The sequence below is a fragment of the Gavialis gangeticus genome, unplaced genomic scaffold, assembly GCF_001723915.1.
Source record: "Gavialis gangeticus isolate Ggan-Ray unplaced genomic scaffold, GavGan_comp1, whole genome shotgun sequence".
NCBI classification, from domain to species: Eukaryota; Metazoa; Chordata; order Crocodylia; family Gavialidae; genus Gavialis; species Gavialis gangeticus.
The window spans coordinates 3,922,338-3,936,609 of NW_017729020.1; the positions used below are offsets into that span (position 1 = coordinate 3,922,338).

A 14,272-nucleotide genomic window follows, 5' to 3' on the forward strand; every position below is an offset into this window, starting at 1 on the left:
ACTTATAATGGATTCTTGTTTAAAATACACACACACACATCTGCCAAATTGTCTCCACCCGCTCGGCGGACCTGTGCGCCGCCACCCTCGCTGCCGTGTTGCGGCGCATCAAGGAGAACAAGGGTGTAGAGAGGTTACGCTCCACTGTCGGTGTGGATGGCACGGTGTACAAGAAACACCCTCAGTAAGTCTCTTGGGGGACAGATGGCTAGCTGCATGTTTGTGGTAAAATGGCTGTGTATGTGAGTGTGCGTGAATGATAAAGTCCTCTTGCTATCCACAGTCCCAAGCAACAGCACAGGAGATAAGGCACAAGCAAAGGCAGATCTTAAAACACACTCAAAGGAAGTGCCTGACTTGCAATAAGCTTCTAAGTTTCTCTTGAAAATCCTGAGGGTGCAGCTTGAGGGTTCTCCAATGTGCTAAGCTGAGCATGGCCTTGTAGGGCTGGCACTGGCTTAGGAGTCTTAAGGCCAAACATCCAATCCTGCCCGTGAATCTTGGTTTCTGCTTCCTGGGGTGATGCGAGGTTTGGGAGGGCTGCTTTGAAGTGCCTGAAATCTCCAGGGGGGCACAGTGCACAGTTGCTGGGAAGGGCATTCCAAAATTGTCCACCCATAAAGTGTTGGGCCTGGTGTCACCCCAGCCTCTCTGCCCCCTTGCAGTTTTGCTCGACGCCTGCACAAGATGGTGCGGAAGCTCCTACCAGACTGTGACATCCGGTTCATCCGGTCAGAAGACGGGAGTGGCAAAGGAGCTGCCATGGTCACCGCGGTGGCTTACAGACTTGCAGCCCAGCATAAGGCCAGGCAGAAGACCCTGGAAGCGCTGAAACTGAGCCAGGAACAGCTTTTGGAAGTGAAGAAGAGGATGAGGGTAGAGATGGAGAGGGGCCTGAGGAAGGAGATGCACCCAGAGGCCACGGTGAAAATGCTGCCCACTTACGTGTGTTCCACTCCGGATGGAACAGGTAACGCTCCCTGTGTGTGAACAGAAAGGCAGAGGTTTCATTGTGAGCCTCCCCTGCTTGGGTTTTAAGAGTTAGACTGGCTTTCCATTCTCTCCTCTAGCCCAGTCGAGCTTGCTTATGAAGTGGGATCTCAAGACGTCCTGGGCATTAAAGAACACTCCTTAAAGCCTTCGAGGAAATGAGTTTTGGGGGTCTTAAGGGGTTGTCACCTCATGGTTTTGTTCTTGTACTGAACATGTGCTCATATCTGATTTCATTTGAGGTCTTCAAGGCAAATTCTGAAGGGAAGGAAGTGCTTGACTAACATTAGAGGCATGATAGTTCAACAGGGTGGGTGGTGGGCAAGGACTTGAAAGACCTGTTTCCAGCTCTGCCACTCATTTCCTATATGGATTTGCTCACTTTCCCTTGCTGGGTTTCCTTCCAGACCTTGCCTAGTCTTTTTTGACAGGAAGGTCTTTGAGGCAGGGACTATCTCCTATGTGTTGGTCCCTTGTCTACTTCAATTGAGCCTTGTCTCAGTCAGGGACCCCAGGCATGATTGCAGTACCAGTATGGGAGATGGAGACCTGGCGCTCTTGTATTTCACTCTGGATTTACAGAAGAGGCAAGCCCAGAGGACTGAATCTGCCCACACTTCTCAGGCTCCCACAACTTCTGTTTCCATGATGCTGGAATTCATCCTGCCATCCTGTCTTTCCTCCCTATTGCTCTGCCTCCCTCTTTTCAGGACAGATGGAGGCTCCTGCTTGTACCAGTCAGTGTGGTTGGGAGAGTGGAATTGGGCCTATCTTTGGGATAGATGTATCATTTGTTGGAGGCTGCTGTGGATGGTATTAATAACTGCTTTCATGTGGGTTTCAGAAAAAGGAGACTTCCTGGCTCTGGACCTCGGGGGAACTAATTTCCGTGTGCTGCTGGTGCGTGTGCGAAATGGTATGAGGCGTGGTGTTGAAATGCACAATAAGATCTACTCCATCCCACAGGATATTATGCAAGGGACAGGAGAGGAGGTGAGTCAGTTTTAGGCTTGGGATTTCATTGGAGATATGGGATGCCCAGCCCCACCCTGTCCCATCCTGGACTCAAGCTCTTGCTGATTTTTGGAGCTGGGTTTTCCTGACTCTGGACTTTGTGTTTCTTCATTGGCTGTCTTTCAGTGTCTCTCCACCTCCCTCTGAACTCAGTGTTCAGGATCAAACCTTGAATGACTGTTTTAAACTGCAGCCATAAGACCTGTCTATAATGCCACTATTGAATTAGCAACTGGAGTAGGAAGATCTCAAGGGAGGTGGTGGCTTTTTTAGGATTTTTATTTTCACTACTGCATTATGCAATTGAGTTGAAGTTCTAGCTAGTTAAACAGAATTGACTTTGTGTAATGCCAACAAGATTTTCATGCTTATTGGGTGGCCTGGCACTTAATCAAGTATTACGTGCCTACTAAAACAGCTTCCTCTTGGCTTTCTGTGCACAGCTCTTCGACCACATCGTCCACTGCATTTCTGATTTCCTGGAATACATGGGAATGAAGGGAGTGTCACTTCCCCTGGGATTCACCTTCTCTTTCCCTTGCAAACAGACTAACTTGGACGAGGTAATCTTTATCAAGTGACTTGTGTTCATACCTAATAATTAGCTTGTATTGGCAGAGAAAGGAACTGTATTTGTTGTGGGTTAAGATTTCAACATACTGTGAACAAAGAGCTGTTCACTGTAGATATTTCAGTGAGCCTCTAATAGAACTGACTGAGATACTATTAGGATGGCATTTCTAAGGATGCACATGGACCTGAGGTAGCTACTGGTGCCTCCCACTGTGTTGCTGACTTGTGGCACTGAAACAACAAAAAAGACAGTATTGTTTAAAATCCATGAGAACAATACCTGTCCTGAAAACATGAGACATTCTGCTATCTTATTCTTAGCACTTTCTATTTAAAACACTGTTCAGGCCAATTGGTGTCTTTATATCTTCTTGTAATTAATGGGTGAAGCAATGACATAAGTTTTTAACATATTGACCTAGAACAAGACTTTTTTACCAATGGTAAATGATTCTTTGAGTGTCTAACTTGACATCTTAAGATCTGTCAGACACTTAAAATTACTAGTTGGTTTTAAACTTTGGCCATGTTACTTTAGCCGTGCACATAAATTGATGTATCTATAAGAAAACTCTTTCTAGAGCAGATGATAGAGTCCTATAAGTCTTTTCTTGGTGCTAACTATCAACAATCTCTTTTTTCTGATGCTTTATTGTACTTTTAAAAATTATTATTTTGCTTTTAGGGGATACTTTTGAAATGGACAAAAGGCTTCAACGCCAGTGGATGTGAAGGAGAAGATGTGGTGAATCTGTTGAAAGAAGCGATTCACAGGAGAGAGGTGAATATCTGTAGGACAAGCCCTCAATGGAAAGTAGATTTGTGACAAGTCCCACAACTAATCTAGCGCTGTTTGGAAAGTCCAGTTGGAGTGTAAAAGGAAATGAGTTCCTTTAAGCATTGGGTTTAGATGAATGTCTACATATGTAACACCCACTCTATTGTGGTCATTAAGACCTCCAGAGCAAATGGTTTGACCTTGGAGAGCTTGAATTAGATCAAGAATTTCCCCTGCTGGTAGTGGTAGCTGATTGCCTTACCTGCTGCTGTGAATTGGAGGGACTGTAACACCCCAAAAACAGTGCTAGGTAAATGTCCTAGACTTGCAGGTTCAAATCTCAGCAGGGACATTCCAGTACTTTTACCTGCCAGTGTAAATGAGTTGTTATGTGCCATTTTACCTGGCTTTGGATATGTCATATGAGATGCATTTTTCACAATGCTGGGATCTTTAAATCGACAGTGCTGTATAAGCACTTATTGAAGCACTTGGAGATTCTGGGGAGGGGGGCTTCTTAGATGGGGAGACTTTGACAAGTCAGGTCCATTCTGCTGTACAGTTGCTCAGATAGATGGAGTTACCATGAATGCAGCAGTGAAAAGCAGTGTAAGCAGTGGTGTCCTTCCAGAGTAACACATGGTGGCCCTCTCATCCTCAGGAGTTTGACCTGGACGTGGTGGCAGTGGTGAATGATACTGTAGGCACCATGATGACCTGTGGTTATGAAGATCCTTATTGTGAAGTTGGGCTCATAGTAGGTAAGAACTAAAAATTATGGCAAACACACCCAGTTCACCTCTCTCCCTGATCCATACTCTTGATTCGGTGCATGCCCTGCATCTTTCCCCCTTTTCCCAGTGACTGGAAAATGTTGCATATTTGATGTTTCAGAGGTAAAAAAGACATGTATTTCTACAATGCCATCACAGGTACTAACAAAGCACTTTATTTTTTCTTAGCAAACCTTTATTGAAATTCATTCGTTTCCGCAAAAAACTTTTGATTTTGATGGAATGGTGTTTCCCGGTGGGAAAAGTCATTTCGTCAGTAAATTCTTGAGTAAGTCTTTAGTGTGGCAAAATATCATGGCAACATTAGTAATAGATGTGTGACTACATGCTACAGAGGGTGTAGCTGCCTTCTGAATAAGGTGTTATTATCAGCATTTGGGATAGAGCCCGCTTCCCCTGAGGCTGCAAATCTGCATTAGCTGTCAAGAGCAGCCAAGCTTTCCTTTTCCAACCATGTTTGCTTTTCCATCCATTCCCCTGAAAGCCTAAGATGTTTCCTGTAAGTTGTAGACCTTCCTGGTCCTTGTTTTCACAGGCACAGGCAGCAATGCCTGCTACATGGAAGAAATGAGGAATGTGGAGCTGGTGGAAGGAGAGGAGGGCAGGATGTGTGTGAACATGGAGTGGGGGGCGTTTGGAGATAGCGGCTGCTTAGATGATTTCTGGACAGAGTTTGATGTGGCAGTGGATGAGCATTCCCTGAATCCTGGGAAACAAAGGTGTGTTCTGGTGCTGGAGTTTACCATCCCCTCTTTCCCCTCCTGGCAAAATGTTGTGTCCCCGGCTTACAGGGAAGACTTGGTTGCATCCTTCTCACTACCTTCCAGGGCCCAACCCTGTTCTCACTTAAGTCAATGGCAAAATAACCATTGACTTCCAGGTGGCCAGGACAAGGCCTGAACACACATGTGTTTTCTGCTTCTCTGTGCCCTAATTTCCCTTTTGGGAAGTGGGAATCACACTACAACCTCACAGGGATGCTGTCAGGTTTTAATATCTTGGGTCTGTAACTCCCATCTTGCTGCCTTCTTCCTGGGTTGTAGAGACTCAAGCCTGATGCAACTCTACCCCTGGGAAGACAGAGTCCTGAGAGATGTGGGGTATTGAGAGCACAGCCTAGAATCCCTATACAAACCCTTCTTTAGACCCAGTTGCTTCTTTCTCCACCCCTCCCGGCAAGCTTTTCAAGAGCTTGTTTTGCACTGGGTAAGGCTCCCTGTCCTTGCTAGGCTGCTCAGGTGAGGCAGGTGCCACAGTCCAGCCTATGAACTGATGTTGCCAAATCATCCCTTGAATAGCTGTTGGTAATCTGTTGATCTTGGCTTGGACTGCGCAGTGACCGGGGACTTGAGGGTCTTGAGGTTGTTGCTGCATTCCATCTGGGGGAGGCAGAACTGGAAGTGCAGGCAAAGTTCAGCGTCTTGCTCAAGTTATAACAGAGATTCTGGCAGGTCTGGATTTGAACCCGGCTCCACTGAGTGGCAGTTCAGTGCCCTCACTACTCCACTGTGATGCTGAGGCTTGCCCTGTCCTCTCCAGGTTTGAGAAGATGATCAGTGGTATGTACCTAGGCGAGATTGTCCGAAATATCCTGATTGACTTCACCAAGCGGGGGCTGCTCTTCCGGGGACGCATCTCTGAAAGGCTGAAGACCCGGGGCATATTCGAGACAAAGTTCCTGTCTCAGATTGAGAGGTGAGCTCAAAAGGAAAAAGAGTGGGACGGGCTCAGACACCCACCTCTGTGCTAGTGAAGAAGCCTGAGACATAGCCAGCTTGTGAAGAGCATTCCCAGTGTCTTTTCATCAACCAAGAGGGGCCAGCCCCTCTTGGCATTTGAACTCCTGCTGATTTCACACTTGTATCCATGTAGGATCTGTCTTTCACTGAAAAACTCCTGGTCAGGGTTCTCTTGCTGCAGGGTACTGCCCTGCCTCTAATTTTCTTCTCTCCTTCCTTTGTTTGTTCCTCCTTTCTGAAGACATTGGGTAGATGTGTGCCTAGGGAACCATTACTTCCCTTTTGTCATCCATGCTGGGGGAGGAGGGTGCTTTGGGATCATGGGGTAAAGAGTCTCTGATTCTTCATTAGGTCCCTGAGCAGATTGCTGTGTAGATGGAATCTGAGAGTCCCTGATGGTGACAGTGTGAATGTCAACTTGCAGGACACAAGGAGACTGTGTGCCTTTTGTTAGCGATGGGAGGATGAACCCAGATCTGGGAGCAACACAGTGTTCCCTTGATTATCACTACCCTGGATCTAAACAAGCTACTGTTGAATGGACCAGCTACTTTTGCACTTACAATCACTGGCTTTATCCTGAAATGACCACTATGATTAGGATGTAAACCTAGCTATTATAGGGAGATCTGCAGAGTAAAATGGGAGGGTTTTTCAAAGGAACCAAAAGGATTTATGTACCCAAATCTCACTGTAATGCAACAGCACTCTTGTATCTAATTTGCCTGGCCCCGTTTAAAAATCCCAGCCTGTGTAAAACATGGCCCTTTTATTAAGCAGCAGATCTGCCCTCCAGGAGGTAGAATTTAGTAATAAATATAAAATCATAGGGCTGGTGGGAACCTCCAGGCATCTAGTTTAGTCTCCAGCTCAAGGCAGCATCATCCTTGTTTAAACCATCCCAGACCAGTGTTTGTCTAACTTGCTTTTAAAAAATTCCAAGGACAGAGATTCCACCATCACCTCTAGCTAGTCTTTTCCAGTGCTAAACCACCAGTAAAATAACGGTTTTGCTCCCCTTAGCTAGGGCCAACTCCACTCTGGGAGAGCAACCTGAAGTCTTTTCTTCCCTGTGCATCATCCAACAGAATTAGTCACTGAATTCCCATCAATTGCAGGTTCCAGTCCAGTCCCTCTGAAAGCAGAGTTGGCCCATGTGCCACTGGAAGCAGATGCTGGCCTGCTGAAGCTTTTAGTGTATGTAGTCATTGATGCCCATGAAGAAAAAAGTCCTGCTTCATCTCAGATCCCAGACGAGTTATAGTTCAGAGCAGATCAGTACTTCCAAGGACATATAAAGCTTCTGTTCTCATGCCTTCTACCACCACCTTCCAACCCTTTCGGGCTTCTAACACCTTTGTGTCTTTCCAGCGACTGCCTGGCCCTGCTGCAGGTCCGCTCCATCCTCCAGCACCTTGGCCTGGAGAGCACGTGTGATGACAGTATCATCGTGAAGGAGGTGTGCACTGTGGTGGCCCGGCGTGCTGCTCAGCTTTGCGGGGCTGGAATGGCAGCTGTGGTGGACAAAATTAGGGAGAACCGGCAACTGGACTTCCTCAAGGTCACCGTTGGCGTAGATGGGACACTCTACAAGCTGCATCCTCAGTAAGTTGGCTCGTGTGAGCCCCTCAGATATGACAGAGAGGAATAGGGAGTAAAAGCCAAGGTAACAGTCAGAGCTGGGGTGGCATCCAAGTGATGGAAAAGGGCTTTTGGAGTGATCTGAAATGCATTTGTTTTGTTCAACTTGATCAAGATGAAAGATTTCACTTCAGATTGAAATGAGAAACATTCTTTCTGGGTTCTCTTTTCCTTTTTCTCTATTTGCCTCCCTTCCTAGTGAAAGGGAGAGAAAAGTTGCGGAAGGGCAGGGGGAGAGTAAAAGATGGAATTTTTTTTGTATCCCAAGGGCAATTAAGTGAAAGGTATGGTAGAGACTCACTGATTTAGAGAGGCATGACATTTCATAAGCAACTACCTAACATAAGAAATGAAGGAACTTGCTTCGTCAGATGTTATAAGATCAAAGAAAAGACAGGCTGGAAGGACCTCATAAAGTCACCCAGTCCAGCCCCGCTGCACAAGGCAGGATCATCCCTGATTTAAACCATCCCAGCCAAGTGTCTGTCCAACCTGCTCTTGAAAATCTCTAAGGATGGAGATTCCACAACTTCTCTAGGCAGCCTGCTGCAATGCTTGGCCACCCTCATAGTCAACACTTCTTCCTAATCTCCAACCTAAATCTCCTCTGCCAGATTTTGAGGCCATTTCTTGTAGTACTGTCTGCTACAGCCACAAAGAAAAGCTATGTCCAAATGAAGATCCTATATCTAAGTGAAATTTTTCATTCACACACAAAAAAGAAAGATAGTTTCACATGGAGAATATTTCTTTTCTTAGCTTGTTTCTTACCTTCTGCTGGGAATATTTCAGGATTTTCTTCACCTAGCCATTTACAAAAACACCAGAAAAAAATCAAGATTAGGCTGACTGTCTGGAGGGGGTGGGTCTTTCTGATCTGTCAGCCAGTAGAATATGGCAGTGATTGAAACACCTTTGGTTCATCACTTTGTAGTGACTTAAAAACAGGGCTAGGAAACACAGTGAAGGAACCAGCCTCACAGGTCCAGAATTTCTGTGACTGACTTTCATCTGTGTGGAGCGCTTGGTGTCCTGTACTGATGTGAAATATAAATGGCTTGTGGCTGAGCTCAGGAAGGACCCTCCTTAGCTCCCAGATGGATTAGGATCAGGATCAGCTTTGAGGACACTCGACTAAAAAGTTCAGGGAGGCTATCTCTGGATAGACAAGGAAGAAAGGAGAAGGTGTCTATTGTGCCCCTGGGCATCTCTTACACTGGAGACCCACTGAACTAATCCTGCCACCTCAGCCAGCATGAACCCACAAGAAGTGGTAGAAAGAGAGAGGGACCAGTGAATCTGCAGCTCTATGGAACCGCCTGGCAGTTCTCATTTAGGAAGAGCAGATACACAGACTTCAGGGACTGCTTCTAGCCTGAGGTTGCCCTGGGGGCATGGAAAATCTCTGTTGGTGTGGGGAAGGGAGAGCTTCCCCTTCATCCTAGAGGAGTTCAGTAGTCTATAGTTTAACTAGTCCAGACCAGGTTTACCCCTTCGCCTTTGCTAGAGGGTATCTAATGGAACCCGCACTAAGATAGCATGGCTTTCAGTCTCCATCAGCCAGTCCAAATGGAGCAGCATCAGTCTGAGCTTACTTCCAGCAGCATCAGTCTGTGCTTTTGGACTCAGAGGTCCCAAGTTCAGTCCCTATAGGTGATGCATTCAGGTTGCAGATGCTGCAAGGGGTCTCCTTGCAGGTGAGGTCCCAGACCCAGAGCAGAAACAGGGAGGTACTCACCTCCTTCTTCCTTCGCCCACTGCAGCTTTGCCTCCATCATGCACGAAACGGTGAAGCAGCTGTCCCCGAAGTGTGAAGTGACCTTCCTCCAGTCAGAAGATGGCAGCGGTAAAGGCGCGGCGCTCATCACGGCAGTGGCATGCCGGATCCGGGAGGCTGGGCAGCGATAAGAGGCGGCGGCTTGGGTTTTGCAACCAAACCATGCAATGGACCCACTCCCCAACCCCGTTCCTCCTCCCTGATGAGAGCAGACTCTTAGCTTTACTTGTTCTCATGAGATTCCACCACAGAGAGCTGAGATGCTGTGTGTTCTGTGCAAAGTGATTGTCTTAGGAGTTCTACTGCATGCCATAAAGCTACCTATCAAGTAAAGCTAACAGTGTCGTTTGGCTGTGTACCTCCATCCCCAGTCCCAACCCCTTCTGTTCCACCTGCAGCCTATTTAAAATACTAAGCTTCCTCCTTCCAACCACAATCTCGTTTACTCCATCACCATAGAAGGATAATGCTAGAGTAATGAAGACACTGCATTGTCACTTTACAGTTCCTGGTATCTATTTATATATGTCCAAGGCTTAGTGTCAGCACTCTAGAAAGCAAACCTCTTCAAGATTGGGCTAAAGACCTCCACTAGTCTTTTACCCTGATCAAGGCTGTTGTTATTTCCATGAAAGTCATGGTAATTCTTAAAAGTACAAGGTGCAGATGTCCGAATCTGCAACTGCAGGATACAAAGTATCTGTCCAGAGTGGTGAGTACTATTGACGTACCTGCTGGGATCGCGTTAAAGGTGCCACTTTGACTCGACTAGCAGAGCATGTGCCTGGAAATACTTGGGGACTCAGGGTATAGTCCCGCTTCCCAGCTTCTCTTTCCTCCCCAACTTTTAAATGTAGTAGTTGGAACGTGTGCCTGTCTGCGTTCACCCCATCAGAGGCCACTGATGCCCGCTAGTTGTGCATGTGGTAATAGAAAAAACAAACCATCACCAAAGTAAATGGTGTTTCTTCCACAAATATTTCAATAGTGTGTCTTCAATCTGTGTGGTGAGTTGGTTTAATTTTTTCTTGTCTGTGAAGTAGCTCTGGAATAAGTCACGTCTGGATTTATATGCTGTATTTATGTTTGGAGAGGTCTTATGTCTGTTCATGTATATAGTCATGGAAGGGGAATTATGTTGAGTAGTTGCTGATTTAATATTTTAATGCAGTTTAAGAAAACGGTACAGAGAAGGTTTGTTTGTTTTTTAAATTTAACATGATTTTCTTGGGGCAGATTGAAAAATGAGACTGAGATTTCTGAGGACAACAAGCAGTTCAGTCATTTCAAGTCCAGTATCCCTGGGGGAAAATGGAAATGAATGGAGAGGCTGGGACAAAGGGACTGGATACTGGAGTCTCTGACTCTATCAGCTGTTTACCCGCATGAGTGCTGGGTGCTTGTGGCACTCGCCCTCACTGAAGTCACCAGGGGCTTTATCCTGCTCATGCTGAAGTCAGCTGCTAAAATGCCCATTGACCTCAGCTGGCATTTTGCCATTGACTTCAAGGAATCAGGGTTTTGGGCCTGTTTTGCAGTAGCTTCAGCCTCACTTCTGCATAACATCAAGCATGCGTGTGGTCCTTTGCAGTCAATACAAGTATGCACATGCTTGCTAGTAAGAACCTGGGTGTGTCTGCATATGTGTATTCAGGAGCTGGGGGGTATTAGGGAGAAAATAAGCATACTTTAACATGGATTATATTTGCTAATTAATCCCTACAATTTCAAGAGCCCTCTCCTTTCCAGATTGGCAGCCCCAGAGCTAACTGCAAGCTAACCCACACCCTCGCATCCGTTTTCACAATGAGGAAGAGATAATGATTTTACCGACAAAAGGCTCTGTGAAGGAACTACATTTACTATTTCTTTTCCCCAAACCAGCAAATTTATATGGGGGAGCTGAAGGGGTGAGAATGACTGTTTTCTGTAACTGTTTAATGTAAGCTACCATGTGATCAGTGAGGTACAAACAATAACCTTCACCTGGCTTTCAGCTGGGAGGATGTGGTGGGTGGGGGGTTTGTTTGGGTTTTTTTTGGGGGGGGTTGTATATTTTTATACTGCTAGAGGTAACTTCATTATCAAAATAATCTCTTCTGTGCAGTTTGTAATTTTCAGAAGCACAATTTTAAAGCACACCACATTTCTCTTTCAGCATTTAAAAATGCTTATTTTTTATAAGCCTCAAGATGACAGTGTAGCAAAAAGAAAAATGAAAATCAAGGTGTATAGAATCAAGTGTAGTCAGTTTTTAGGAAAATTTAAATTAAAAAAAAAAAACTTTAAAAAATGCAACAAAGCCAGTCTAATCTGATACCAAGCATTTGTGTGTCATTCTTTTACTAGTAAGATTAATATTTGTCTACTGAAATATTTTTTTTAACACAAAGGATTATCCAGTTGTATCTCTTTTGAAATAATATTTCATAAGTAACAAGTTCTTATTTTTTTAATACAGATGTCCATTTTCATTGCAAATGATGGGAACCTGTATATGTACAAGCAGCACAATTCTGTATGGAAAGCACTCTTAACATCTCATTTAGAACAGAACTAGGTGAAGTGTTGGCTACCACATTGTACGAACTAGATCTGAACTTTCTCCCAAATGGGAGAGAAACCCAACTGGGCTTGTTAGCTTGCTCATAAAAGCAGCAGGCTTGTAGCAAACGTTGTCTCTGAACTTTGCAAAGTTTGTGGTTGAGGCACAATTCTCTCAGAAACACTGTTTGTACCACCTCTCAGAGCTTCATGGTGATGCACTGGGTACACCTTAGTTAAGATGCATCCTTACATTAATACTCACCTTCCTGCTCTGCCTCAGATGCATATCAGAAGCCAATATATTCCCAGTTCACCTAGGACAAAAATTATACTTGAATCATGCAAACCAGATGTAAACTGCATACATACCTACAAGTCTGCTTGGGTGTATGGGATACTTGTGTCTGCATAGACTGTTTCCCTTCTTCACCTTAGAAGCACAATTCATGTACTTCTTTGTATCAGCAGATAGGACAGCAGTTTGGGGAACTGTTGCTGTCTTAGCATAACTTCCTGTTTAGGAGCTAGAAGCACTCCAGTAAGACACTGTACATCATGCCAGATTATGAATGCAGTCCTTTCAAGGGGGCATTGGCCAGTTTCTGAACTGAGAATAATGTGAAATAACAAAGCGGGTTTGTTACTTTTAAGCCAGGAATGACAATGGGCTGCTCCTCTCAAGTATATGAAAATGAAGCAAGGCATATCAGGTGCTATAGCTGGGCGTTGATCTGTTGACTCTTGGCACTGCTCTGTCTCTTCCTCCAATGAGAATGTTTTGTAATGGACTTGTGATGGGGTATTTTTGTGTTTCCATTGAGATGTATTTTATTTGTTCTCTTTGATGTTGAGCATATTTCTTCTCTGGGAAGGCAGAAGTTTCTACCCAGCATGGTTAGATATTGCAGATAATAGAAAACTGTCTTTCCTGCCTTAGCAATGATTTGCCTGTTCTGTTACCAAGGAGGGAATTTTCCTTTCACAAAAACATAAAACATTGAGCAGGCAGGAGAACATTCTAATACGTTCTTGAAGAAGGATGAGCCAGGGCTGCTGCAAACTGCAGCGAATTGTTTGTGCAACTACCCAAGACCTGGTTCAAATCTGAGAGGCAATATAGTTCAATGGAAAGGGCAGCAGGCATGGGAGCCAAAAGCATGATAATTTTAGAGGTGCCGAACACTGTAGGTATTCAGCCCCTCTGAACATTCAGCCTGTCCTCTTTCTGTGTCTCAGTTTCCCCACCTGTCAAATGGGGGTAAAAATGTTTTCCCCTTTTATGCAAAACACTTGGAGCACAATGGCTAGAGTGTGCTAGGTGGGAGGTAAGAAGTGAGATTGTGTGAAAATGGGGTGATCTTTCATTGCAAGGGTCATGATGTGTTTTAGAGAGAGATAAGTTATGTTCATATTCTTTCTCTTATCCCTACAAAAAGCCCTTGGCTTAGTGGAACATGGCTGGTTCAAAACAAAGAAAGTGCGTCTTATTGTGGACTTCTAAGCAGGTTCTATATGGGCAGAGGAGATGTGATTTCAAGCCAAAGACTGTTCAGCTGCTAGCAGAAATGGTTGACTGTAGATTTCAGATGTTCTGTTATTTTTGTGTTTACAATATTTATTTTTAGTAATTTACTGCGATATATAGGATTCCTTATTTTTGTACTTTTCGTACTATTTTTCATAGTGTGGTGTTGTATTTTCAGCTTCCCTTTGGCATGATGACTTCTCCTAGTTGGATACAAATAAAACATTGTTTCCTGAGGCACAATTTTGATATGTTTGGATTTGTTTATTTCCCCCCACCCCACCAACAAAAAACATATACCATATTTCTTGCATACAACACACACTTTCCCCTCACAAAAAAGCTGCTGGAAATTGCATTCTGTGTAAGGATATTATGGGAAGAGCTGTTTCTTCTGCTGACTGGTAAACATGAAAGTAAAATCTGCATGAGTCACAGGAAGAAGAACAAAGAGTAGGCTTTTCTCCCTTGCTGCTGCTACTCAAGGAAAGATCTTTTGTATTCATTTTGCCTTTCAAAAACAAGGTATGTATCTTATTCTAAATTGCATTGTATGCAAGAAAATATGGTATATGGAAGCCCTAAATCCCTGCCAATGACCCACAAAAGACTGCATGGGCATAACCTTATCCCCAAACCTGATTCCCGTGCAACAGGAGTTTTAATCTAATCCAGTCTTGCACAGAGGTCTAACTTGTTTGTGCTGGGACACCATATTAGCATAGCCCTCACACCCAAGCAAGTTCCTGTGGTCCTGGAGGCATATACAGGGCATGACAAGGAAGTGAAGACTCCTGGCACATTAAGTATCAAGTTCTACTTGTGGACTTTTGATGTGAAAAAAGAGGGACTCCATACTGCCTGCCTGGCACCTCTCCCCCATAATTCTCTGTA

At 44.7% G+C, this 14,272-nt stretch overlaps 1 protein-coding gene across 3 annotated transcripts in view; it reads left to right on the forward strand.

The window, feature by feature from the left end:
* HK2 (hexokinase 2) overlaps positions 1-13,621 on the forward strand; it is a 61,530-nt gene extending 47,909 nt beyond the window's left edge. For all 3 annotated transcript variants that reach the window (XM_019514370.1, XM_019514369.1, XM_019514368.1), the window contains 10 exons: positions 134-184; positions 666-970; positions 1,835-1,983; positions 2,448-2,567; positions 3,263-3,358; positions 4,017-4,116; positions 4,685-4,868; positions 5,689-5,844; positions 7,260-7,493; positions 9,293-13,621. In XM_019514370.1, the coding sequence (XP_019369915.1) occupies positions 134-184; positions 666-970; positions 1,835-1,983; positions 2,448-2,567; positions 3,263-3,358; positions 4,017-4,116; positions 4,685-4,868; positions 5,689-5,844; positions 7,260-7,493; positions 9,293-9,437 (1,540 nt within the window). In that variant the 3' untranslated portion in view covers positions 9,438-13,621. The remainder of the gene's footprint in view (positions 1-133; positions 185-665; positions 971-1,834; positions 1,984-2,447; positions 2,568-3,262; positions 3,359-4,016; positions 4,117-4,684; positions 4,869-5,688; positions 5,845-7,259; positions 7,494-9,292) is intronic.
* The last annotated feature ends 651 nt before the right edge of the window (positions 13,622-14,272 follow it).